Raw genomic sequence first — 27,606 nt, forward strand, 5'->3', positions numbered from 1 at the left:
TCACATAAAGGAATACCTTTAGTCAAATTCTATTTAAACGGTTGAATTTGGGAAAACTGACTTCAAAAACGGGTCCAAGACTTCGAAATGAGCCTAGGAGAGGTCCCGGACGAAACCCCGAAAAATCAACTCTCAAAGTCAACGTTAACCGTTGACCGCTCAAAGTCAAAGTCAACGGTCAGAGTCAATGGTCAAAGGTCAACTAGGCTTGGATTTGGGTTGGGTCGAATTTAGGGCTTAGGTCTTTGGGTTTGAAGGGTTTAAGGAAATAGGTTTAGGATGCTGGGTTTTTAGGTTTTGGGCTTAAAGCCCTTATCAGAAATGGCCCGAGGGCCCTAAGGGTTTTTGGGTTCAACAAAAGGGCACAGGCTGAAGCCCTTAAATGTAATGGCTCAAAAGGGCCTTTAGGTTAAAAAGGCTTAGGCCTTAACAAATAAGGCCCAAAGGCCTTACTTTAAACCCATAACAAAAATAAATAAAATAAATAAATAAAAGAATTGGGTTTGGGCTGCAACGGGCCTAAGGCCCGAGGGTTTAGATCGGCCTGAAAGGCCTGGGTTCGACGAAGATACACGCCGAAGCTTTCCTAGCTCCGGCCGACTGCAACCAAAGGTCCAAAGCTCTAATCTACACACCAAAATGAAGTACAGAGAGAGAGAAAAAGGTTAGTACCCTTGGTTCGCCGTAGAACAGTCGAAGGTGACCGAAAAATCCTCTAACACTCACGAGTTCGCCGGAAAGATAGGTTTATCACACCCAAATTGATTTCGTTCCAAAACCTTGTTAAAAAGAAGATGAAACCCATCAAACTACATGCATGCATCGTCAACAACGATTAAAATGAGATCTAAAACTTACCCAACCAGAAAATTTAGGAAAAACTCGTCAGAGGTCCTTTTTCCTGGGTTTGCAGATCTCGTTACGATGGGAGAAAGAGACAAGAATGAGGTTTGATGATGATGATGGTTGATTTCCTTGTGCAGGTACGCAGTTGGGTGTGTGTGTGTGTGTGTGTTTCTAAGGGAAAATAGGAGAGAGTTGCAGATAGTTTCGAAGAAAGAGAGATATACAGGATAGGGAAGAAGGAGAGGGAGAGATAGAGAAGGAAATAGGGGTCATGGGGTGGGGGAACCAAAAGAGAGAAAAGGGAGGTGAGTTAGGATGCTGCCACGTGGCAGTTTGGGGTAAAACCACATATAATATGAATAATTGGGGGGTGGTTGTAACAGATTAGGACGATAAGATTTACCTATGTTATAACACATGAATTTTAAAGGATATTACTTGTGTTTTTCAGTTGCTCATGAGGTATCTTCATCGTAAAAAATAGGGGTGTGATATCCACACATCCCATTTTACTTCTCCCACACATTTTTGGTTTTCGGCCGTCGGATCAGATGAATTGAAGAATGTCAACGGACAGAAATTAACAAGGGGTGTGTGAGAAGTAAAAAAGGGTGTGTGGGTAGCACACCCCAAAAAATATTATAATCAAAATTGTTCAATATCTTAGTCTTCATTTGAAGTTCATTCCCAAAAAAATCATTCGACTCGGAGTTCATTTGGTCATCTAAATGTATCAAATAAATAGATACTTCATCATGAATATGATACTTGGTGCCTTTTGGAACAAAAAAAAAAAATCACTATCCCATAGTGCCTACACCGTTGATTTATTTGAAAAACTTGGATGACTAAACGAACCCGATTCAAATTATTTTTTTGAATGGTTCTAATTATGAAACGTTTACGATGAAGATACGTTATTTGCAAATAGATGAATGAGTTTATCTCCCAAAAGGAGAATGCAAGCATTATCCAATTTTATATTAGTATTTTATCTTAAGATATAAATTCGTTGTTCACATAACTTTTATGACATTCTTATTTATATTAAAATGAGGCAAATCGTGAAAAAAGAAGAAAATTTTCAGTGTGCTCGAAACACGAGGCAAAATACTATATGTTATTAGACAATTAGAGGTGTACTTGAAAAAAAAAAACTTTCATCTAATTGTTTAATGACATGTTGTGCTTTGTGGAGCCAAAAATATTCACAAGGCGACACGTGAATTTTTGACAGAAGAAGACAAAACTACCCTTGGGGCATACGGGGATTCTCACGCGCAAGCAGCATGCAATTATCCCGCAACCAAGTCAAAAGTGCCCAAAATAGGTATCAACTTAAAACCTAATTTATTCATATATTTCCTATTTCATTATTTAGCTAATCAATTAGCTAAATATTATACCTATTCCATAATTCCTAAAACATTCCTTCTAAAATAATGATAATTAGCTAATTATTCCCTTAATTAGCATTTAGACCATTCACTTTACCCTAACTCCCACAAAAAGGCCGGCCACCTTTCATCCTTCTACCTTTTTTCCTTTATATGACAAATAATTAGCCAAGTTAATTAGGGAGTTATTGGCTAATTATTTTGTAACTCCTAATTAAACCCAAAAAACCCTAGCCACCTCCTATCCCTATAAATATACTCTCATTCTCACCAAAAAGAGGAGAAAAATTCCAACACTTGGGCAAAAATCCCAAAATTCTCTAAACACTCTTTCTCTCTAAATTCTAACTTTGGCATCGGAGGTTCTTCGGCCAAAGCCTCCCCATTCATCGTGAGCGCATAAGGCTCTTGGCCTTAATCTATGGTGTTAATTGTTTTGTAGGTGCAAAATTATCCAAGATCAAGGAGGAAGAAATTTGCATCCACAAATTGGTGCTTTCATTGAGAGTTGAAATCCATACTCGTAAAAGACTCTCGCACAAAAAAGTTTTTTCTTTATTTTCTAGTCCATTTGAATATTTTTCATACGTTCTTATTATTAGAATTTTTTACTTGCAAAGGTTCTTTGATAAAGCGTATAAGCAAAATATAATGGCTAGAAATTTAGAAAATTCCACAAGTGAAAATTCTAATGTTCAAGAAATGGGATTGCGGAGATCCGTGAGGCTAAATGCGACAATAAGTGGAGCAGCACCACTACCACGAGTTTCCACCATGGGAACCACCACGGTGGCTACGTCGGTAGCCACCCGTGGCGAGGTCCATGGTGCCTTCACCACGGCCCGAGCCGTGCCATCCAAGGCTCACGGCACCAAGGCCACGGCCCAAGCCATGCCATCCAAGCTTGCACGTGTCCGAGCCCAAGCCGTGCCATCCAAGCTTGCACGTGTCTAAGCCCAAGCCTCGCATTTGCATGCATCACGCGCTGAGCAGCCTGCTCTCATAGCCCAACCTGCTCTCACAGCCCAGACTGCTCCCGCCAAACAGCCTACTCTCATGACCCAGCCTGTTCCCGACGAGCAGCCCACTTCGGTGGTCCAGCCTGCTCCCGACGAACAACCCACTCTCGCAGCCCAGCCTGCTCTCATAGCCCAACCTGCTCTCGTGGCCCAGCCTGTTTTCGACAGGCAGCCCACTCCCGTGGTCCAGTCTGCTCTCACCGAGCAGCCCATTCTCGTAGCCTAGCCTGCTCTCATGGCCCAGCCTGCTCCCGCGGCCCAGTCTGCTCCTGTGGATTTCCAAGCAGCCCAAGTTGGCCCAAGACTATCTCAACTATCCGGACCTACCATTGAGCCGGGGGCATTCTTACCACATTTTTTCACGGATTTGACATTTCCCAACTCAAATCTCTCGCCCGGAGTCTACCACCATTCCACTGCCCAAGGAGGCGCATTCATTCCAAGCTCTTCCAATCCAAATGGCGAACAACACTTGTCTCAACAAGTCATAGAGTTGACGAGCGCCCTTGCACAACAGACAACCTTGGTGAATCAACTTTTGCAACGCATCGGGATCCAACGTGCCCCGGACGAGGTATCCCGAAGTAGGACAATGGCAGACGAACCTTTCCAGCAGCATCCCGACCAGCCACGAGCCGAGCGTTCGGGCAGTGTACATTCCTGATTGGGCCCTTGAGATAACGTATACTCTCGTCTTAGCACGCGGATGAGCGTGCACTCTCGACTAGGTCCATGGATGAGCATACATTCACGGTTGGGGTTACACTCCGATAGTCAACATGAGCAACCTTCTGGGCAAAGTGTTCATTCGTGGCTAAGCCCGCAAGGAGCATCATCCACCTCACATCAGAGTAGGCAGCACGACGGACGGAGAGAAGCAGTCACTCAATCCAGCTCATGTTCAACCAGCAGCCTGCGAAAAACTCGCTTGCCTGCTAAGAACGCACCACATGCACTGCATCTGCGGTATAGATGAGCCAAACACATGGAAGAGCAGCCTAGACCAGCAAGTCATGGCTGGGGGCAGCCGAGAGCTCCGCTACCCCAACAAAGGTAAATTCAGGAAGAAGTAGAGAGACTCTTGACCAAGCGATTGCACGATTTCCAATGTAATGAGGTCACCGACGAGGCACTATGACGGAACATGACCAACATAAGCAGGTCACCTTTCACGGACGAGATCGATCTGGAATCCATCCGGAATTTCTACAAACTTTCTTTGGTTTTCACCAAAGAATATTCATCCTATCGCTAGATCAAAAAAAAAAAAGTCTGACCATTTGTTCGACGTCAAGAAGAACCCAAAAGAGTCGCTTCGCGACTATGTGATGAGGTTCAAAGTAGAGATGGCAAAGATAGTCGGATGCAACGACTCGATAGCTAGAGCAGCCTTCTAAAAATGACTTCTAGTAGACCACCGGCTATTCAGAAAATTGAACATGAAAGAAGATCTAACTCTGGCAGACTTTTTCACTCTGGCAGATAAACATGCACTTTGGGACGAGGCTCGCCAATGCACATTCAAAGACTTGAAGAAGTACCCGATGTCACATCCCTACTATCTAAACCGGAAGTAGCGGAGGATTTATTCACGTGTTTGATGGTATCTAGACCAGCAATAAGCTCTATCATCATGCGAGAATAGCTGGGGGCCCAACTACCTGTATTCTACAGTTTAAAAGCTTTCTTTCATGCTATTAGAAATTCAAAAGTTAACTTTGGCAATATTTGTTGTAACCTGAAAGCTCAAGTTTTACCTTCAAACACACGCAGTCATCATCATGACGCATTATTCCGCCGAATCCAGACACACGACAATAAAGGCGTAGACCTTGGCGGATGCAAAGTTTTCTGACGAACACAACAACTCGACCCAAAAGACACGCCAAGGGCAGACGAACACTAGAAGGAACACTCATAAGCAAGTTTTATCATTGTCGCCCCAGAAGATTCAACATAAGAGCAACATGTACCGGCAATTGAACACTACCTCCTGCTGCGTGTCACACGGCCTTAGCCGACCCTTGCTCAATTATTCAGCTCTAGAGTGGCCCAATACCGGTAATTGAGCATCTACTGCCACATGTAACATGGCTCTAGTTCCATGGCTCCCTACCGTGCATTCACGCCTAGCCTTGACAACATAACAGAGCGGCCCAATGACGCCCCGAAGGTAGCTGAGCACACTTCAGCTGTGCTTGCTCCACCCGATTAAGACTTCTGGCATTTGCATGTCAACAGTGCATCCAACTACAAAGGTTCAGAGCAGACGTGGTCTTTGTCACCCCAGGCAGTTCGATGCCCGAGCAGGCGATCATTCTAGGTTTCAAAGCATCTAACAACGAAGCAGAGTACGAAGCCCCACTAGCAGGCATTTGAATTACAAAAGACTTGGTGGTGAAAAACTTTCAATTCATTTCGATTCTCAGCTAATCACCAGCCAGACTACTAGGGGCAAATGCATGATGATCGTGGCAGCCGACTACTTCACCAAATAGGTAGAAGCAGAGCCCATGACGACCATGATTCAGACGGACATAGAGCGCTTCATATGGAGGAACATCATTTACCGATTTGGCATCCCTTAATCCATCGTCACCAACAACGGCCCGCAATTCGTGGGCAAAGATTTGGCGAAGTTTTTCCAAAAATATGGCATCAAGCAGCACATGTCTACACCAAGATATTCTCAAGGCAATAAGCAGGCCAAAGTATCCACCAAGATGATCCTCGACTGCCACAAGAAATCCCCCACCAGTAAGAAAAGAAAATGGCCAGACGAACTCCCTGGATGTCTATGGGCATATCGCACCACCAAAAGACGAGCAACCAAAAAGAGATGGCCACAAGCTTAAATCTGGCAGAGGAGAAGTGCGAGCAGACTATCACCCTCATCGCAACTTACCAGCAGTAATTCCTTTCCAGCTACAACAAAAGGGCCAAGATCTGGCAGTTCCAGCCTAAAGATCTAGTCCTAAGAAAAGCCTTCATCATTGCCCACAAAGAAGGCTCCAAAAAGATGGATCTCATCTGGGAAGGTCCGTACAAGATCAGCAGAATAAGCGGCAAGAGTAATTACACCCTCGCCACCATGAAACGATAAAAAGATCAAAAAGTAGTGGAGCTCCTACAATCTGAAGAAGTACCATGTGTGACCTCCCACTACATCAAAGCCCGAAGACTCAAGAAGCTCGGCGGGCAACCCCTCACAAGTCGAGGACTATCCAATTGTTATGCAGTTCTTACCTTACAACTAAGTTCTCGTTCGTTTCACTCATTTTTCAATGAGGAATTCAGAAGTAATCACAACTTGGCTCGGCTGCATGCTTACAACAACTGATCACTCTGGCACTTCAAAAGAAGACTGCGCCCTTCTTAGGGACCCATCGCAAGAATTACGCCCCTCGAGGGACCAACCATGCTCTCCAGTGTGAGAGGGTAAACTAATTGCTCTTCAGTGGGAGAGGGTAAACCAATTCCCCGACACCCATATAGGTCAGCTCTCCAAGACGAGAGGATAAACTTTACACTCCGAATATCCAGACGTGGATGAGCCTGGCTGCCCTAGTACAATTAGATGCATGATGGCTTACGCCGGGATTCCCAGAATTAGCCATAATAGTCTTTTTCAAGGCTTAGCTAACTGAAGGATTTTGGGTCTCTTGGCCTAATCCGCAGAGAATCGGGCCCTAAAGACGGAGGGGGCACATTACGCAGTACGCCCTATAGACGGCTGCCCTGGAACCCTAAAGCTGCTACCGAGTGCACTAAGGTAGCCTACAGATTCTGGAAGACTGCCTACAGCTTGCCCTTCGAGCAGTAAAGCCGTGCTAGACTTATACAACCGCACATTCTTGTGAAAGGTTAAACAAGCTAGTGCGCATATACGAAGTTTTATCCACTGCCGACATGCTACGTAGTCGATAAGCTTCACCTCTGCCAAGCGCGGAACAACCTACACCAAGTCCTAAAGTGTTGTGATACTTGCTACGCAACCTACGGAATTGAAGAAAGTCAAGGTTAACAGCCTAGTGGTTACGCGGACTTGTCTGCTTCTATAAGTAAGGCATCCGGCTGACAACCCTATGGCTAACAACTTTGCAAAGTTCTACACCAACACCTACGGCTGTATAGGCTACGCAAGCTTGTCTGCTTATAAAAAAGTAACATGTCTGCCACTGGTCTATCAAGTCTAAAGGTTAGGGCATGAATAAAAGAAGCGAAGATGAAGAAAAGCGAAGGAAAACATGTTTATAAACAACTAGCAAAGGCCGAATGAGTTCAAGCAAAACAAGAGCTACAAGGAAAAACAAAAGGCTACCTAGAATACTACACTACAGTAGCTTGGACATCCCACGACTACTCGGTCGCCACACCTTCAGCAGCCTTAACGCTCTTAGCAGCGGCATCATCCGGCGACTCACCCCAAGCTACCCCAGCCTGGGCACTAACTTCTCGAACTACTTCACCAATGGAAGCCTAAAAAATAAAAGCAAGCAAGTTTTCCAGAGAAATAGAGAAGGTCTTGAAACCTCAAGCCCATCATTCTCACTCTTCAGCTGCTCATTTTTCTTAAGCAGACTAACACGGACACGTTACAGCTCCTCCACTCCCTTCTTAGCATAAACAGCAAGTAACTTTTCATCATTTGCATAAGCAGCGAAATGAAGCTTAGAAATTGTAAACTCAAGATCTTGAATCTGAGGTATTGTAACATTCAATCTCCTTCTTTGTATTTTCATACTTAACTTGGATCGCATCAAGCCTAGTCTTCAAGTCAACGATCTCGTGGCGAGCGGTCTCAAGCTGTAGAGAAGTGAGGGCAGAAATATTAGACCATTTCAAAGCAACGAGCTCAGAATCTGCCATAGTATTTGCCATCTCCTTAGCAGCCTTGCTATATCTGCATCATAGCAAGCAGAGCAGTCCTTTTATATTGGGTCGTATGCTTCACAAACGAGCTTGGGTAAACACCTTTCTGACGTCATTAACAAACGTGGCACAAGCGTCCATGTTTTCAAGAGATCTGGTTTCAAAAGCACATAGATCTCAACAGCCTCCCTAGAAGCAATCTCAGTAGATTTCTCACAGCTGCCTACGCGAGCAGTTTCCTCATTCCCAGTAGGCGAATCAGTCTCAGCAGCATAAGGAATGGGCCTTGGTGCCACTTTAGCAGCAGAGTCCACCTTATCGCTCTTCATAATAGCAAGCCTCTCCAAAGGTGAACCGGACTTAGCTCCCAATAGACGTCTTGGTGCAAAATTCGGCACTAGGGACATGACAGGACCTTTATGCCGAACAATCCTATCAGCAATCGTACTAGCCATTCTTGACATGGCAGGCGCCACATGCTCAGATCTAGCAGCCTCATTTTTTGTCCCCTTGGAAAAAGTCAAGTCAATCACAAGCCTGGAGGCAGTCAACGAACCCACGCGAGCGAAAGAAATCTTTGGTTTTTTCTCAGCCGGCATCTCTTGAGCAGGCAGGGAAGATCCATTTTCCCACTTTCACTTGCAGCAGAATCCACAACAGTGATTAGACGAGCCAATGCATCCACCTTGATCCTATTCACCTCATCTTTTGGGAGCAGCCCACGTTTCTCCTGATGAATAGAGTTAAAGTAACCAACGCCATTCGTGGTACCTAGCAAGGGAGTTCAACCCAACATTCCAGCAGCTCATGAGGCCCGCAACCTCTTCATTTCTCTCAATCAACCGCCTAGCTCGCATCGTGTCCAAAAGCCTAAAAGGACATGAACCATGTGACTCACCTAGTACTGCGCCCTAGCACCACAATCTGCGGCCCCAGCCACACAAGCTGCCCTTGGTTCTAGCCAAGTCAAGCAGCTTAAAACAGTAGTCCCTGCCACAATACCTCATCGGCCTATGCCAGCCAACGTGCCGCACCACCCCGACGGCTGCCCCACGGTAGCACCATTCAAGAAGAAGACAAGGAAAATTAATTTTTTCTTACATCAGTGCGGCACGAAGAAGACGAAGAAAGCAACGAAAGACGGTCCTTTACACGGGCAAGATGTAGAAGATTGCTAGAGGAGGGGGAACAAATATCCTCTAAGCTATCTCTCTCTTGTAGGGTAGAATAAATCGCTCTCCAAAGTTGATTTAATAACTACTTAAAGTGGACTTAAATAGGCTTTGAGAGAAATTTATTTCCCTTTCCTAGAAGGATCTAATTTCATATTAAAGAGAGAATCTACATCAAAATAGGAAGCAGTCCTAAGTTTCCTAAAGCAAGAAGATCTCTACACCTGCTGCCTTTTTCTGCGAGCAGCCTAACAGGTGTGAGGGCATTTGTGGAGCCAAAAATATTCACAAGGCAACACGTGGATTTTTGACAAAAGAAGACAAAACTACCCTTGGGGCATACCGGGATTCCCACGTGCAAACAGCAGGTAATTATCCCTCAACCAAGTCAAAAGTGCCCAAAATAGGTATCAACTTAAAACCTAATTTATTCATATATTTCCTATTTCATTATTTAGCTAATCAGTAAGCTAAATATTATACCTATTCCATAATTCCTAAAACATTCCTTCTAAAATAATGATAATTAGCTAATTATTCCCTTAATTAGCATTTAGACCATTCACTTTACCCTAACTCCCACAAAAAGGCCGGCCACCTTTCATCCTTCTACCTTTTTTCCTTTATATGACAAATAATTAGCCAAGTTAATTAGGGAGTTATTGGCTAATTATTTTGTAACTCCTAATTAAACCCAAAAAAACCCTAGCCACCTCCTATCCCTATAAATATACTCCCATTCTCACCAAAAAGAGGAGAAAAATTCCAACACTAGGGCAAAAATCCCAAAATTCTCTAAACACTCTTTCTCTCTAAATTCTAACTTTGGCATCGGAGGTTCTTCGGCCAAAGCCCCCCCCATTCATCGTGGGCGCGTGAGGCTCTTAACCTTAACCTATGGTGTTAATTGTTTCGTAGGTGCAAAATTGTCAAAGATCAAGGAGGAAGAAATTTGCATCCACATGTTTCATCTTGCATTCCGAACACATTGAGAAACCTCTCTTAAAAAAACAATACTTGGTTGATCAGATACTTTATTTTTATGAATCCACCCATTTTTTTAATTTCTTACATACTAATAAATGTAAGACATATTCGAAATGAACACGGTACTCAACCTTAGTACGTATTCTGTGAAGTAAACATTTGAAAGGAAAATAGAAAAAGAGTATTAAGGAATATAAAAATAGGTCCAAAGTGAATGTGAAAGAAGCATTTAGAGAAGACTTAAGAAGGATAAGGGCTTTTGGGCTTAAAAACTAAACTAATCAAAGTCGTACGAGCACGTAACGCCACCAAATGCCATTAAACCCACCAGAAAACCACCACGCGTCCTCTTCCCGCTTTTTACAGTTCTTGTGAGGTTGGGACTGGGGACTTGAGAACCGAAAATTTATAACCCAACACGAAGTTTGGATTTTTCCTGGAACATTGGCGGAGAAATCTCTAGTTTCTGTCCGTTCTTCAAGAAGATCTGGAAATTCAATTCGAATTCTCATCTGTCGTCGCCATTTCCTCTTTTGGTTCAACCCTTTTGATCGATTTCAAAGCTTTGATGAAATTATTGGTCTTTTTGGAGTTTGTTTTTGGTGAAAAGCATCGAAATTGATACATAAATTTGATGTCTTTGGTTGAAAAGGAGATATCAAGCGTTGTTGGCGGCAGTGGTGGTGGTGGCTGTGTGGTGGGCGATGATGGCGACGACGATGACGAGGAATGCGGCGGCAGTGGTAGTGGTAGTGGTGGGTCGCACGGAAGATGCAGATGCAGTGAGGAGAAGGCAAAGAAGCAGAGAGGGTTTAGTGGTGGTGGGTTGTCGAGAAATTTCCGAAAGGCGAAGCAGGTGGTCCTGCATCCGTTTGGAAGATCCAAAAAGCAGCTTCCCAGAAAAGCCAAGCCAAGGGCTTCCGCTTCTGGTTCTGCTTCTGGATCTTCCTATTTTGCGCCGTCTCGTGCTTTTTCTTCAGGTAAGAGGTTTGGAGGAGGTGGCGGTGATGGTGGTGGTAATAAAGGTTGTTACTTTTGTTTCACGCAATCCCCAACTCTGGATTCCCCAAGGGGGTCTCAGACCAGTGACCCTGAGCACCCAAATTTTACTTTTGGGATGTTGAGAGCTTTTGTTGAGAGCAATGGATTTTATTCCAAAGATTGCAATCCCCACTTAGATATTGATGTTTCCTCATATAAAATGGATTGAATTTGAAGGATATTATTATCAATTTTTGCACTTTTTTGGTGTTTTTGCTGTGTGGAAGTGATGACCATTAAGAATTTTCTCGAACTGAACTGGGGAGGATTCCGAATTTTGATACCGATGGCAAGGGTGTTTGAATTTTTTTTGAAATTAAAAGCCTTTTGATCTCGGTGTCATGATAGTTTCCGTGCTTTTTGGCGGTTTTGATGGTGCACATTGGTTTTAAGAATATATGCTTTTAGGACAGCTTCTATGCAGCAGATGGAGAAACCAAGCTTTGATTTGATTTCAAGAACATATTCTTGTCTTTTTGTCGTGTGATTACAAATCTAAGCCTATAGTACATATGGGAAACCGCATTCGTCTTGCATTGCTTCCTGAAGAAATGGGGTGTACATTTGAAAGACGAGGAGTGTATTTTGATCAACTGTAGGAGTGGAAGAGGTTGAATTCTTTGAATTTGTAGTTTTTCGTTCATACATTGTGTTTTTATATAGTACTTTTTTTTTTCTCTTTCTGTTATTGTGTAGATTGTAGAATGTAAAGTTTAAAACTTTGTCAACCCAATGACTGAGTCCGGGGGTGCCTCATTTACAGGCGTCTTGGATGAGATATTGCGGTCATGCTGTTGAGCATCTACGGTATACCCTTTTCTACCTTTATTCCGTTTTCACTTGACTTTGGTCATCTGAGTGGACTTCTTGTATTCTGTTTTGAATCTCTTTTTTTTTTTTTTTCCGGTGTAACGATGAGGTGTTGAGCCAGATGTTTTACAAGTTCATGCATTATTTTGCTATAATCTTTTCAGAATACCTAGATGTTTTTACATACAAATTAGGCTAGCAGCTGCCAATTTGTAGTAGATAATTGTCTGGAAAGGAAACCAGTATAATCCTGCTTTTGCCTCTTAATTTTGCCTCTTAATTATCTTATAGATCATGCATTTTATGTTGAACATCATCAAAATAGATACACAGTTAACTAATGCCTCGTTTGGTGTCTAAGATTGGATTCGTTTTGGATAAATCATTATGATTAAATGTATATATGAAGGTGGACGTAGATGATTTTTCTTTTTGAGGGTATTAGATTAGAAGGGATAATTTCCCTTCATGAGTAATACATTTTCTTCCATCAAAGTCCGATAAAATTTCATTATTTGTTCCTTCAACTTCAATATAGTGAGTTATCTAGTTCAATCCTAGGCACCAAACGAGGCCTGAATTTTGGGCACTATCAGGGTTCGAAACTCTGGACGTAGCCTACTCCTACCCATCTCCTTGTTAATGGACAGAATCGGAAATTTGCTTCGACAAAGACTCACCATAAAGAAACTTGATTCCTATAATCTTTGCGTGTGTCTCTGGCAGGAGCAGCTTACGGATACAATTTGTTTGATGCATCACTAGATTTTCAGTCCTTAAGCTCAAGAGAGCAGGATTAAGTTGTGTTTTCTGGGGTTGGTTATGATGGATGAACAATACCAATTGCTTTTGTTGGCCAGCATCAAGAAACTACCTAGGTAATAAATTCCAATACTCTTTCTGTCGGAGGCGGTGGAAGCGATGGCAGCATCAAGAAGTTACGGGCAGGGGTGATGCCAGCGGCAATGGCGGTAATGGTGGGGGCATGGTGAATTGGTGACCGCGGCAAGGTGGCGAGGGTGGTTGTGAGAATGTATATTGTTGTGATTTTTTTCCCTAAGCCTCCTACTGTCTTGGGATTTTTAGGAATGACACTACTTAGATGAAGCTTAAAATTCAGGATTCATGACCTCCGGATTGCATGGATTTTTTACTCACATTGGATTTTAAATTTTATGTTTATAAACCCGAACAAAGAAATTAGTACATTTCAGTTTGAAAGTTATTACTTTTGTGAAACTTTCAAACAGGGGTTTACTTGCACTCCCATCTCAACAACAATAACTTATTTACGTCGCAAGGAACCCGGTGGTTGATAGCGTTTACATGTAAGCGCTAAACAGTAGAAAAAGAGAAAAAAGTTTTACACTGTTTTTCCTTTTTTAGGTTGGTGAAGCAAGTTAATGTGATAGGCTAATAGAGTTCGTAAGATTTAAATTAAGTAGTCCGGATTTCTTGGTCCGTCGGTTTAGACACAGAGATCCGGAGCGGATCTCAATTCAGGTGAAAAGGTTTGCACTCAACAATATCTTGGAGACTTGAACGGAGATGAAATGTGATCAAAATCCAAAATCCGATTTTGTGCCCGACCCATTGCCATTTCACAGAATCTGCAAAAACAGCCCTAAACTTTATTTACTGCATATTGCAGATGATGACAAAGGAAAAGGAAGACTGCCGATGGAGTCTGGACCACGCACAAGGATGGGCCAAATCTAATGGTTCCCCCTATAGTGCCAGTTACTAGGAGATCCAACCTCGAGCAGAAGGACGGGCCAACACCCAAAGAGACTAACATGCACTTGCTGGGATACTACGCTTGGCTTGGCAGTCATATTCATATTATGAAAAAGTTAAGACCCATCTTATTATATTATTGATTCGAAACGCTATTACTATTATAAGAAGTATATAGAAGAGTATCTTAAAGGATGTAGTGATTAAGTAGGAAAGTTAGATTTGTTATGCCACGTGAAAAATGTGCATCTCCAACAAAGGTAGCAACCTAATTAGCAAATTGAAAAAATAACAGCAGACGTTATGTAGACATGTTATTATGTTATTGGTGTAAGATGCCAGTGAAGACAAATATGATGACATATGACATTGGTCGATGTATTACATGTGTCATGATCTAGTAAGTTTGGTAGTTATTGCTTAGTCTCTAAGTTTTGTATCTACTATAAATAGTGAAGAGAATATATTTTTCAGTGCACAACTTAGAGTCGTGCTAAAACTAATATTTGAGTGGCGAACCAGATAATTGTGCAGCAACACACATAATCATTGGGCTCCTGTATTCGGTAGACATGTGAGCCTTACCAGTGGTATCACATTTGTGAGAGAAGGGACCATGCGACAAAATTTATATGGTTATTCACATATCCGTTTTTACTTCTGACACATCCCTTTCAATTTTTGTCCGACGGATCAAATGAATTGAAGAAGATCAACGGAGAAAAACGAACAAAAGTGTATAGAAGGTAAAGAGAGGTGTGTGAATAATACTACAAAAAAAATATATGGTAATTTGTATTGGCCTTCGAATGGAGGATTTGACCATTACGCAATAAGAGATACAAGCACATGTCCAGAACACCACAATAGATCAATGTGGATGCAAATTTCTTTCCCCTTGATCTTGGATAAAATTGCACCTACAAAACAATTAACACCTTAGGGTCAAGGCAAATAGTCTCACGAGTCCACGATGAATGGGGGGGCTTTGGCCGAAGAACCTTCGATGCCAAAGTTAGAATTTAGAGAGAAAAATGTTTGGAGAGTATTGAGAATTTTGCAAGTGTGTTGGAATGATATTTTGATGAAAATGGGAGCCTATTTACAGGGATAGGGTGTAACTTATGGTTTAATGTGTGATTTAATGGATTAATTAGGCAATTAATTCATTAATTGGTTAATCAACACATTTTTGGAATAAATATTTTGGGGGTTATGTAATTTATATGGGATGTTTTGAAGGTTATGAAATAATTACCGTGTGGAAAATATAGGATGGGGATGGATGAAATAACTTTGAATTTGTTACCTATTTTAGACACTTTTGATTTGGTTGAAGGATGATTGCCCACTGCTCGCGCATAGGAATCCCGTTGTACCTCAAAAGTATTTTTGTTATCTTTTGTCAAAAAATTTACATGTCCCCTTGTGATTATTTTTTACTCCACAATCAATATGTGCAATATCATATGAGCAAAGTTACAAAATTTAAGTAAAAAAACTTACTTACGACTCAATAGTACAACGTTGAGTGTGAGAGCAACATAGCATGCGTATCCTCCATCACCAATAATATTATAATACCATCCAAAATCCGATGTTATACAGCCAATCGGATTGGGTTACTGCACGTGATCCTCATAAGCCCCCCTGCTCGTCTTTTGCTTTCATCCCATTGAAAAACTAAAAGTTCCAAATGCCAAAGCCCACGCCTTTACCATTATTCTTCCTTTATCCCAGATCCTAGAAAATCCCAACTCTCCCCCTCTTACTTCCCCACTCTCTGGAAACCTAACTTTCCCATTAGTTCGTGAAGTAATCATGAAGCAGCTTAACTGCGCAATTGATGACAATACTCTAACCTGTATATTCTGCCCAATGGGTTGCTTTCTCTTTCCAATTTTCAGTTGGGAACCGCCAGATTTCCATGGATTGATTGGAAGGGGAAGTGAGAGATGATGGTCTTTGGTAATTATGGCTGTCATCAACTAACTTCATTTACCCATTTGGAAAGGGTACCTAAAACCCTCATCCAATCCCTCCCCACCAAATTTGGTAGCTTTTTCCTGCTGCAAAAACCCATCTCCATTGTTCTGTGTTTTTGGAGTGGACCCATCTCATAGTTGTTGCTTTTCTTAAATTTATACTCTTTTTTTTTATTTTATTGTTATTTTATTAAAGGCGGTTCCTTTGTTTACTAACAGTCCAGTCCTGCTGCTGGGATTGGTGTCCAGTCCAGGGACAGATGGGCATGGGATTGAAAGTTCTAGACCTCAGTGGACAATTTTTTAATTTAATAACAATTTTGTAGTAATCCCAAGTTTTTGTTTGCCAATTTGGTTTTTCTATAAGTTGGGTTTGCACCTGAGAGACTTAGTTGAGCTCTGCTTGCTTGTACTGCAGCTGAAGAAAGGTTAGGCTGTACGCAATTATTTTCTTGCCTAATTTATTTATTTTTTAATTTTTTGTTTAGTAGCAAATATCTGGTTCTGATCACTTTTAGGAAGATGGCTGTTTTTCTTTTTGATGCTAGAATTGTTGTTGACTCCTAGTTTTTGATTTTTCTGATACAAGCGAATGAATAAACGATGTTCTACTTTAAACTAATCCAACTTGAAGGGAATTTGAACTCGGGCTCATAGGGAATTTAAACTCATAGTCTTGATTTAGTTACTTTGGCTGCTTGAATTACTAGTTGTTTCTACGTTTTTCTTACCTGTGTTTGCTTTAATGAAGTAATTGGTTCTTAGATAATTGTTCAAGATATCAGATCAACTTGAAGTTGAGTAATTGCTCTACATTCACTAAAGTTTCTGTAGTAATTAGTTTCACTTGTTTCTGTCAGTTTTTGTAAACGCTAAGGATCTTTGTGTTTATACTGTTTTGAGAAGAAAGAGTTCTGTTGATGCAGTCGTGTAAAAGTTTTGGTATTTTCAGCATCATTAAAGCTTATTAGTAAAAAATCCTGAGCTCTGCTACTGATTTTTTACGTCCAGTATTCCAATGATCCGAACGGCGATTGATATGATGAAAATAAACTCAATGATTACTAGAATCAGCCTATACTGTTTTATGGATCAATGCTAGCAATATCTTCAGAAGGGTTTCCAACTTTTCGTGTTACCATGCTTCTTATATCTTTCTGATTAGTTTGTTTTCTGTTCGCAGTTTGTGCGAGAATGTCTTCTTCTAGACCTAGTAACTCATCAAGCAATCCAGGGCGGTCTAGACACAGCTCTAGAATCATTGCTCAGACAACTGTTGATGCAAAGATTCATGCCGATTTTGAGGAATCGGGTGGTTCCTTTGACTACTCGAACTCAGTCCGTGTTGGCAGTTCAGTTGGTGGAGATCAACAACCTAGGTCCGACAAAGTGACCACTGCTTATCTCCATAACATACAGAAAGGCAAGACGATCCAACCGTTTGGATGCTTGCTAGCCTTGGATGAGAAGACTTTCAAGGTCATTGCATACAGTGCGAATGCCCCTGAAATGCTGACGACGGTCAGTCATGCAGTCCCAAGCGTCGGGGAATCCCCTGTTCTTGGCATAGGAACAGATATAAGAACAATTTTTACCGCCCCTAGTGCCTCTGCACTGCATAAGGCCCTTGGATTTGGAGAGGTTTCTCTCTTAAATCCCATCTTAGTTCATTGCAAGACCTCTGGCAAGCCATTCTATGCAATAACTCATCGAGTAACGGGCAGTTTGATCATTGACTTTGAGCCGGTGAAGCCATATGAAGTGCCTATGACTGCTGCTGGGGCGCTGCAATCTTACAAGCTTGCTGCCAAAGCAATTGCCAGATTGCAGTCTTTGCCTAGCGGGAGCATGGAGAGGCTTTGTGATACAATGGTCCAAGAGGTTTTTGAACTCACCGGTTATGACAGGGTGATGACTTATAAATTTCATGATGATGATCACGGAGAAGTGGTCTCTGAGCTTACGAAGCCTGGCCTGGAGCCATATCTAGGGTTGCATTATCCATCCACTGACATACCTCAGGCTGCACGGTTCCTATTTATGAAGAATAAGGTCCGCATGATTGTCGATTGTGGTGCGAAACTTGTGAAGGTGTTTCAAGATGAGAAGCTTCCGCTGGATCTCACATTGTGCGGTTCAACCCTGAGAGCCCCACACAGTTGCCATTTAGAATATATGAAGAATATGAATTCCATCGCATCTCTTGTTATGGCAGTAGTTGTTAATGAGGGGGATGACGAGGTGAGAGATCCTGATTCTGTTCCGCCTCAAAAAAGAAAGAGACTTTGGGGTTTGGTAGTATGCCATAATACTAGTCCAAGATTTGTTGCTTTCCCTCTCAGGTATGCCTGTGAGTTTTTAACTCAAGTGTTTGCAATACATGTCAATAAGGAGATAGAGATGGAAGATCAGATGGTTGAGAAGAACATCCTGCGCACCCAAACGCTGTTGTGTGATATGTTGTTACGAGATGCACCCCTAGGTATTATGTCACAGAGTCCTAATGTTATGGATCTAGTGAAATGTGATGGAGCTGCCCTATTGTACAAGAACAAGGTATGGAGACTTGGAATGACTCCGAGTGACTTTCAGCTTCATGACATAGCTTCATGGCTCTCCGAGTACCATATGGATTCTACAGGTTTGAGTACAGATAGCTTGTATGATGCAGGATTCCCTGGGGCTCTTGCTCTTGGTGATGTAGTATGTGGAATGGCAGCTGTGTGGATAACTTCCAAGGACGTGCTCTTTTGGCTTCGATCCCACACTGCTGCAGAAATTCGATGGGGTGGTGCAAAACATGAAACCGGTGAGAAAGATGATGGTTCTAAAATGCACCCTAGATCATCATTCAAGGCTTTCCTTGAAGTTGTCAAGACGAGGAGCTTGCCTTGGAAGGACTATGAAATGGATGCAATTCATTCTTTGCAGCTTATTCTGAGGAATGCTTTCAAAGATGTTGAAACTACCTTGGAAGCAAACACCAAAGCAATCAATGTAAGGCTTAGTGACCTCAAACTTGAAGGGATGGAAGAACTGGAAGCTGTGACAAGTGAGATGGTCCGTTTAATTGAAACAGCCACGGTTCCAATTTTGGCTGTTGATGTTGATGGGCTGGTTAATGGGTGGAATACAAAAATTGATGAGTTAACTGGTCTTCCTGTTGATGAAGCAATCGGAAAGCATTTGCTCACACTCGTGGAGGATTCTTCGACTAGCGTGGTGAAGAAAATGTTGGACTCAGCATTGCATGGTATGTCACTCATTTACCCTATTTGACAGTGTAGGCATTTTAGATTTTCAATTATTACTGGAAATAGCTATATGCTTGTATGGATATGTATTAGGTTTTCAATTATAGTCCTCTGTTTGTATTAAACTCATCCTTTTTTTTCCTGGTCAGGCAAAGAGGAACAAAACATCCAATTCGAGATTAAAACACATGGTTCTAGGGCTGATCTTGGTCCCATCAGCTTAGTTGTGAATGCTTGTGCAAGTAGAGACATTCGGGAAAATGTTGTGGGTGTGTGTTTTGTGGCACAGGATATCACTGGTCAGAAGAATGTGATGGACAAATTCACCCGGATCGAGGGTGATTACAAAGCGATTGTACAAAACCCTAGCCCCTTGATTCCCCCAATATTTGGTACAGATGAATTTGGCTGGTGTTCTGAGTGGAATTCAGCAATGACAAAGTTAACAGGGTGGAAACGAGAGGAGGTAATGGATAAAATGCTTCTGGGAGAGGTTTTTGGGATCAACATGGCATGTTGTCCTCTCAAGAGCCAAGAATCTTTCGTAAATCTTGGTGTTGTACTTAACCATGCCATGACAGGTCAGGTGTCCGAAAAGCTTCCCTTTGGTTTCTGTGCTCGTAGTGGAAAACACATAGAATGCCTGCTGTGCGTGAGTAAGAAATTGAACAGTGAGGGCTCAGTCACTGGGGTCTTTTGCTTCTTGCAGCTTGCTAGCCCAGAGCTGCAACAAGCACTTCATGTCCAACGCTTATCAGAACAAACTGCTGTGAAGAGATTGAAGGAATTGTCTTATATTAGAAGGCAGATCCGGAATCCTTTAGCCGGTATAATATTTTCTCGGAAAATGATGGAGGATACTGAGTTGGGAGCAGAACAACAACGGCTTCTGCATACGAGCGCCCAGTGCCAGCACCAGCTCAACAAAATACTGGATGATTCAGATCTTGATACCATCATTGATGGGTATGATTTAGTCGTTGAAGACTGATTTATTTTACCTTGGATTTTTTTTTTTTTAATTCACATTAAGCTACACAGATTGGATAATTGGTTTATTGTAGATCTGTTTGTCTGAAACAACTTACATGCTGGCACCTTGATATCCTTACAACAACCCGCTTTAGGTTCATAGAATGGCAGATTAATCCGAAACATGTTCTTTTCTGGAGAAGCTATTGACTTTGTTTATTCTGACTGGACAATGTTTCTTTGTTTTTCTGATCCCTTGACAGCTACCTGGACCTGGAGATGGTCGAGTTTACATTGCATGAAGTACTGAATGCCGCTGTCAGTCAAGTCATGATTAAGAGCAATGCCAAGAGCGTCCGCATTGTCCACAATGCGGCGGAAGATATCATGACTGAGACGTTATATGGGGATAGTCTTAGGCTTCAACAAGTCATAGCTGATTTCTTAGCCGTATCAGTTAGTTTTATGCCAACTGGAGGCCAGCTTACTATCGAAGCTAATTTGACCAAAGATCGGTTAGGACAATCCGTTCAGCTCGTGCATTTGGAGCTCAGGTACAGCTTCACAATTGAATTCATAACCTACTACTGATTTCATGTGTAATTTGGTTGCTTGTATTACAAGTTAAGCAATTATCACGAGATGCTGATTTGATATATTGAAACAGGATCACACACGCCGGTGGTGGGATTCCAGAAGGATTGCTGAACCAGATGTTTGGAAACAACGGAGACATATCTGAGGAGGGCATTAGCCTGCTCATCAGCAGTAAACTAGTGAAGCTCATGAATGGAGACGTACGGTATCTTAGGGAAGAAGGTAGGTCAACCTTCATGATATCCGTAGAACTCGCTGCGGCACACAAGATGTAAGTCCTAAGACAATTTTCAATGGCAGATGACACAGATCGTCAAGTGTACATACAACTTTTTCCGTTGAATCATTCGTGTTGGTTTTAACCTGCAAATCAGCACGTCTGTCTCGCGTTCTTTAAATGGTCTTGGTTTGTGGTGGATTTACAGAACTTTAGAGCAATGTGTGAAGAAGAACAATATAAAGAGAAACGGTAAGAGATGTTGCACTTCCTGCTGAGGATGAAGTTTGTAATTGTCCGCCATTTCATGTTTTTTGGCTTAATTATGTCTTCTTATAATTTGTCAACCTAATTAAATTTTATTTCGGTCTGTTTTCTCATCCGAAAGTCGTAGGAAACTAATAGATTTATCCATATAAAGATGGGAACTTTACCGAAAAATTACGGTACTATTCACTTTAACGAAAAATCATACTTTTACACTAAAAAATCAATCTTGTTACTATTCACTTCATCCTTTATTTTGTCATTATCGTTAAAAATCTAAATTTTTAAATTTTTTTTCATTAGTTTTCTTTATAAAGATAGGAGTAGTGGTTTATTGTTATTTTTTACTAAAAGCTACTTCACTTTAAAGTTAAGCAGAAAAAAAATATTTGATAAAAATAAAATAATCTGCTTATTTTAAAGGAAATGACTTTCAGGCCTGTAGGTTGCTTTTGAAAGTTGTGTTAATAAAAAACAAAGTTGAGCCTTCAATGAATATTTTCAATTCTTGTAATACGTTCATTAATTGCAAACAAATAACATTATTTATCCTTCTAGACTTATTTTATCATTGGAAAGCAAAGTGACCAACACCTTTCATTCCAGACCCTAACCTCTTACACCACTAGTGCCATTATCACCACCATTGTTGCCACCACCACCACACCACGATCACGCCACCACCATTAAAGCCACCACCACAACCATACTCGCCACCTCTACCACCACAACCACAACTGCCAATTGTTGTCGCCGCCACCATCACCACCCTCACCGTAAATGTGGATGCAAAATTCTTCCTAATTGATCTTGGATAAAATTGCACCTACAAAACAAATAACACATTTGGTCAAGGCTAAGAACCTCATGTGCCTACGATGAAAGGGGGGTGCTTTGGCTGAAGAACCTCTGATGCCAAAGTTAACATTTTGAGAGAGAAGTGTTTGGAGAATTTTTGAGTGTTTAGCAAGAGTGAAAACTTAGTTTTTTTTATAGAGAAGATGAGGTCAAATATATAATGCATCGCCGGTCCCTTTGGGAGAGAAGGTGACTGGCCTTTTGTGTATTTTTTTGTTGTGATTGATAGTTTAATTGGCAATTAATGGATTAATTAGGTAATAAATCCATTAATAAGCCAATTAACATAATTTAAAAGGAATGTTTTGGGGGTTACTTGTGGAGAAGATGGATGAAATAGGTTTTGAATAAATACATATTTTGGGCACTTTTGACTTGATTGTGGGATGTTTGCCAATTGATCGCGTGTAGGAATTCCGGTGCTCCTCAAGGACAATTTTGTCATTTTTGCCAAAAAATCCACCTGTCGCCTCTTGATTATTTTTTGGCTCCACAAGAAACACAACCGCCATCATTGCCAACACAACCACAATTGCCATCATTGCCAACACAACCACAGTTGCCGCTATCACTGTTGTCCCTGCCCTTACCACCATTATTACCTCAGCAGCCCAACCACCACACCCCCTTATTGGTACCACCACCACCATCACCATCACAACCATCACCTTCACCACCATTGTTATTATACATAATTATATCACTTTCACATCAAAAAATTTATAAATGCATTTACATTGCTTTTCATACCCAACACTTTTAAAAATTTATAAACACATTTACATTGTTTTTCATACCCAACACTTTTAAAAATACAATTATCAAACGTTCAACTGCTTTATTTTAAAGCTGATATTCCTAAATATCAAAACAATTTTTTTGAACTCTAGGCCTGATTGCGGAAAGAAAATTGTGACGGCCCATCGGTCCGTTAGTTTTGACTCGCTTTTAGTGCGCCCACTGAATCAGCTGTGTCTGGTTTCGCACATCGTCGCCGTCGTTTGCGTTTCTCTCTTCATCTCATCTTCTTATTTAAATCAATACATTTGCAGCAGCCAATCAAGCAACAAGTCCAGGAGCAAAATCTACACCTTGGATTCTGATGATGGACATTAAGGCTGTTTCGTTCGCCGCCGAGAACCCTCCGCTCGCGGAGCTCCTCGCCGCCAAGCTCGCTGGAATCTCTCTCCCCACCGACGCCTCTCTCCCTCCCGATTCCCTTTATTCTTTGCAATTCTCCAATGGGTAAACCCTAAACCCTTTTACTATTTGCCCCATGAAATTTGTTTGTACCTTTTTTTTTTCTTTTCTTTATTTTTTTTTTGCAAAAGGTTAAACTACATGTTCAAAGCATCTCATAAATCTTTGGATTTAGGTTGAAATTGCATGGAAAAAATGTACTTCTCCGATACATCGGCCGAATTGCGAAATTGTATGGTGACAATCCATTCGAAGCCGGGAAGATTGATGAGTGGCTTGAGTACGCGCCTGTGCTTTCACAGGGTTCTGCGTTTGAGAGTGCTTGTAAACATTTGGATGACTATCTGGGAAGCAGTACCTTTTTTGCTAATCAATCTTTGTCCATCGCCGATATCGCAATCTGGTCAGGTCTTGCAGGTATAGCTTTGCTTCTCTCACGGTTTGTTAGTCGTTAATTTTGATCTTTATATGGCATGGTTACGAATAAGTAGAAATTTAAGGACAAGTAACATTAAAAGTAGTGCTTTTTGGAGGTTTGGGTCTGCTTCTGTAAGAAGCACTTCTGCTCGAGAGCAATTCTGCTAGACGTGCTTTTATTGTAACCATTGTCAATTTTTATTAAAAGAGGTACTTTCTGAAGGAGCACCTAGCAGGTGTTTTTCCAGAAAGCGCCTCTGTGACCCGGAAATGCTTTGTAACTTAATCTACCATACTAGTTAGAAGCGCTTTGGCTGTCAAAAAGGCAAATCCCGAACTGGCCCTAATACGTTTTTCTTAGCAGGAACTGGGAAAAGATGGGAGGGTTTGAGGAATTCAAAGAAGTATCCAAACCTTTCTCGGTGGTTCAATTCACTATTAGCCGAATATGGTGATGCCCTGAATGAAGTCACAGCTACCTTCATTGGCAAGAAGGGCTCAGGAAAGCCAACCGCAACTAAAACAAAAGGCACTCAGGCCGATCAGCAGTTGAAGAGTGTAAATGGAGATGTATCTGAGAAAGGTAAAGCAGGAAGCAAACCAACATCTGAAGTAGATCTTCCAGAAGCGGAGGTTGGAAAGGTTCGACTGAGATTTGCACCAGAGCCCAGTGGTTATCTTCACATTGGGCACTCAAAAGCAGCATTATTGAATCAGTATTTTGCTCAGCGGTATAAGGGTCAGCTTATTGTGCGGTTTGACGATACAAATCCTGATAAAGAAAGCAATGAGTTTGTGGACAATCTTCTCAAGGATATTGAGACTTTGGGTATCAAGTATGAAACGGTTACCTATACTTCAGATTACTTCCCACAGTTGATGGAAATGGCTGAGAATCTGATTCGCCAGGGTAAAGCATATGTTGATGATACGCCACGTGAGGAGATGAAGAAAGAAAGGATGGATGGCATTGAATCAAAATGTAGAAACAACAGTGTAGAGGAGAATCTAAAATTATGGAATGAAATGATTGCTGGGTCTAAGAGGGGTAAGGAGTGCTGTGTCCGTGGGAAGCTGGATATGCAGGATCCAAACAAATCTCTTCGAGATCCTGTTTATTATCGCTGCAATCCAACACCACATCATCGGATTGGGTCCAAGTACAACTTATACCCAACTTATGATTTTGCTTGTCCATTTGTTGATTCTATAGAAGGTATTACACATGCACTTCGATCTAGTGAGTATCACGACCGCAATGCTCAGTACTATCGAGTTCAAGAGGATATGGGACTGCGAAAAGTGCATATCTATGAATTCAGTAGGTTGAACATGGTTTATACACTTCTCAGTAAGCGCAAGCTTTTGTGGTTCGTTCAGAATGAGAAGGTTAGTGGATGGGACGATCCTCGTTTTCCAACTGTCCAAGGAATTGTGCGCAGAGGTCTCAAAGTTGAAGCATTAATACAATTCATTCTTGAGCAGGTAGGACACTAGTCTGTCGTAGTATTATGCATCAAAGAAGTTATGAGCTATGCCTATAACATATAAATATATAATGCCTGACCAATGCTTCTTTTATGTCCTTAATTTCACAATTGTTTTTCCTTACTTGGTACTATTTTGTATACAAAAGGCGAGAATTCAATTTATAGTCTTCTGAATGATTAATTTTGTAACTGATTTTATACTATTATGTTTTAGGGGGCTTCAAAAAATCTGAATCTCATGGAATGGGACAAACTCTGGACTATTAATAAGAAGATAATTGATCCTGTATGCCCAAGACATACTGCCGTCATCGAAGAGCGGCGCGTGTTGTTGACCCTGACTAATGGTCCTGAGAAACCATTTGTCCGCATCATTCCTAGGCATAAGAAGTACGAAGGTGCTGGGGAGAAGGCAACAACATACACAAGGAGGATATGGCTAGATTATGCTGATGCGGAGTCCATCAAAGTAGACGAGGAAGTAACCCTAATGGATTGGGGGAACGCCATTGTTAAGGGAATTGAGAAAGACACTGACGGAAATCTCAAACTCACAGGGGTCTTGCATCCTGAGGGTTCTGTCAAGACCACAAAATTGAAGCTCACCTGGCTCCCTGAATCAGATGAGCTAGTTAAGCTCTCATTGATGGAGTTTGATCATCTGATAACAAAGAAGAAGGTATGTCGCAATCAACGAGTATTAAGTTATTACGTCTTAGCATGTTACTTATGAATTAATCTGTGGATTGCAAACACCTCGGATTTTCTTTCCTCAAGGACAAAAACGGAACTTGGGGGTCTATGGCTTATCTGTAGTAAGCTGATTCTTTTCTTTAAAGTGGTGTATATTACGTACAGGCTGAGTTATCTTTTCTGTTTTTTGTAACTTGTGACCTCAGCTCGAGGAAGATGAGGATTTCGTCGATGTTGTTAACCCATGTACCGAAAAGGAGACCGCAGCGCTTGGGGATTCCAACATGCGAAACCTTAAGTGTGGGGATATATTGCAGCTGGAGAGGAAAGGATATTTCCGATGCGATGTTCCCTACCTCAGGCCTTCAAAACCCGTTGTTCTATTTGCTATCCCCGACGGCAGGCAGCAGACTGGATCGAAGTAAAACCTTTACAATTTTCAGGTGCTTTATGTTCAACTGCATTGTTGATTTCGTTTTGATTTAACAGTTTTTTAGTTGGAACAGATTGAAATGTTTTATCTAAAACTTGAAGTTATAGATGAATTGCCGTTCATGTTCTGCTTGTATTCGAACAGGGACCTGATTTCTGCACTTCACGTGTGCCTGCATGCTCCTTTCTGGCTTTTGTGTTGAATAAATCAAAGGCGAAACGACGGGCAAACACAAGGGGAGGAGTACAGATGGAGAAAAAAAAAGTGCGTGGAAATCATTTTCCATCCGAATATTGTATACGTAACCGTAGTTTGAATGTTAATGCATCGCCGTAGTTTGAACGTTAATCCAAAACAAATAGGTCCATAATTTCACTGCAAGCTTTGTGGTTGATTGAGTTGGAAGAGAAAAGTCGAGTAAATACGAAGAGAGCAAACGCGTTTTCTTTTCTTTCGACTTTCATTTGACCGAAACGTTGCGATGATAGTTAAACAATAGTGTCATTAGCAACAGCTAATCATGTTTTTAACCTAATAGGGTTTATTTATCATATCCAAATTAAGCTTTTAACATGTTTAGTCATATAATGCACCTAATCCCTCCCAACTCATGCTAATTGTTTATTCTACATTATTGTTTCTTTGCCATTACCATACAAAACATGTGAGCTGGATGTGCTTTTCAATTCAGGTGCATTTTTGCTCACCACCCTCAAGTGGTGGTAATGCTGATCACTTTATTTATTATCGTTGAATGAATTTAAATTTCGATATTTGTGTCTCTTTACACAGATCTCAAAATTTAAACTCATTTGACGGCGATGAATAGGGTGGTGAACAAAAATATTGCCTTTCAATTCTTATATAGTTTGGAACAAATAAATCTAACAATTGTCACTTAATACTACGGCCTAGTAGTGGTGGTGTTCCTCTTCACATGCAAGTGAGAGGTTTTAGGTTCGATTATCGCAAGATGTGAATTTGAACCACATTATTGCTAGTCCATTATGAGGTTTAGCTCACTCATCCACCTCTGAGGCTTAGCTCACTCATCCACTCCCTTAGTGTAGTAAATATTGTTTGTAAAAAAAAAATGTAACATTATTTTTGCAGATGACGCTTTACCGCAGTGGCGGAAAAGAATAATCCCTATGCACTCTGGCGTGGGTTCATTCCCCACCTCCCCAGTATGTCAAGTCAGTAACATCTGCCATGCGTTTGAACTTTCTCGCTCAATAATGATATAGCCATAATGGAGTCCCCGTTGCTTATAAGTACTTCTGGTTCTGAAGTCCATTGTTATGAATAGAAGCCAACAAATTTAACTCAAGTGAAAAATTAC

At 41.4% G+C, this 27,606-nt stretch overlaps 2 protein-coding genes and 1 long non-coding RNA gene across 3 annotated transcripts; all 3 read left to right on the forward strand.

The window, feature by feature from the left end:
- Positions 1 to 11,014: 11,014 nt before the first annotated feature.
- LOC114819969 (uncharacterized) lies at positions 11,015 to 13,407 on the forward strand. Its single transcript, XR_003767323.2, has 3 exons — positions 11,015 to 11,944; positions 12,098 to 12,141; positions 12,871 to 13,407. It is a non-coding gene; the product is annotated as an uncharacterized lncRNA (long non-coding RNA).
- Positions 13,408 to 15,487: 2,080 nt separating this feature from the next.
- On the forward strand, positions 15,488 to 21,286 carry LOC114819970 (phytochrome A-2-like). Its single transcript, XM_029089770.2, has 5 exons — positions 15,488 to 16,294; positions 17,050 to 19,119; positions 19,270 to 20,086; positions 20,356 to 20,646; positions 20,760 to 21,286. Exons 2-5 carry the CDS (start codon positions 17,061 to 17,063, stop codon positions 20,962 to 20,964), a joined length of 3,372 nt encoding a protein of 1,123 aa, XP_028945603.2. The 5' UTR covers positions 15,488 to 16,294; positions 17,050 to 17,060; the 3' UTR covers positions 20,965 to 21,286.
- Positions 21,287 to 22,808: 1,522 nt separating this feature from the next.
- On the forward strand, positions 22,809 to 26,715 carry LOC114819971 (glutamate--tRNA ligase, cytoplasmic-like). Its single transcript, XM_029089771.2, has 6 exons — positions 22,809 to 23,276; positions 23,407 to 23,648; positions 24,013 to 25,133; positions 25,353 to 25,817; positions 26,038 to 26,274; positions 26,409 to 26,715. The coding sequence occupies exons 1-5, from the start codon at positions 23,134 to 23,136 to the stop codon at positions 26,254 to 26,256; spliced, it is 2,190 nt and encodes a 729-aa protein (XP_028945604.1). The 5' UTR covers positions 22,809 to 23,133; the 3' UTR covers positions 26,257 to 26,274; positions 26,409 to 26,715.
- Positions 26,716 to 27,606: the final 891 nt, after the last annotated feature.

This window comes from Malus domestica, chromosome 12 (assembly GCF_042453785.1).
Source record: "Malus domestica chromosome 12, GDT2T_hap1".
Lineage (NCBI taxonomy): Eukaryota > Viridiplantae > Streptophyta > Magnoliopsida > Rosales > Rosaceae > Malus > Malus domestica.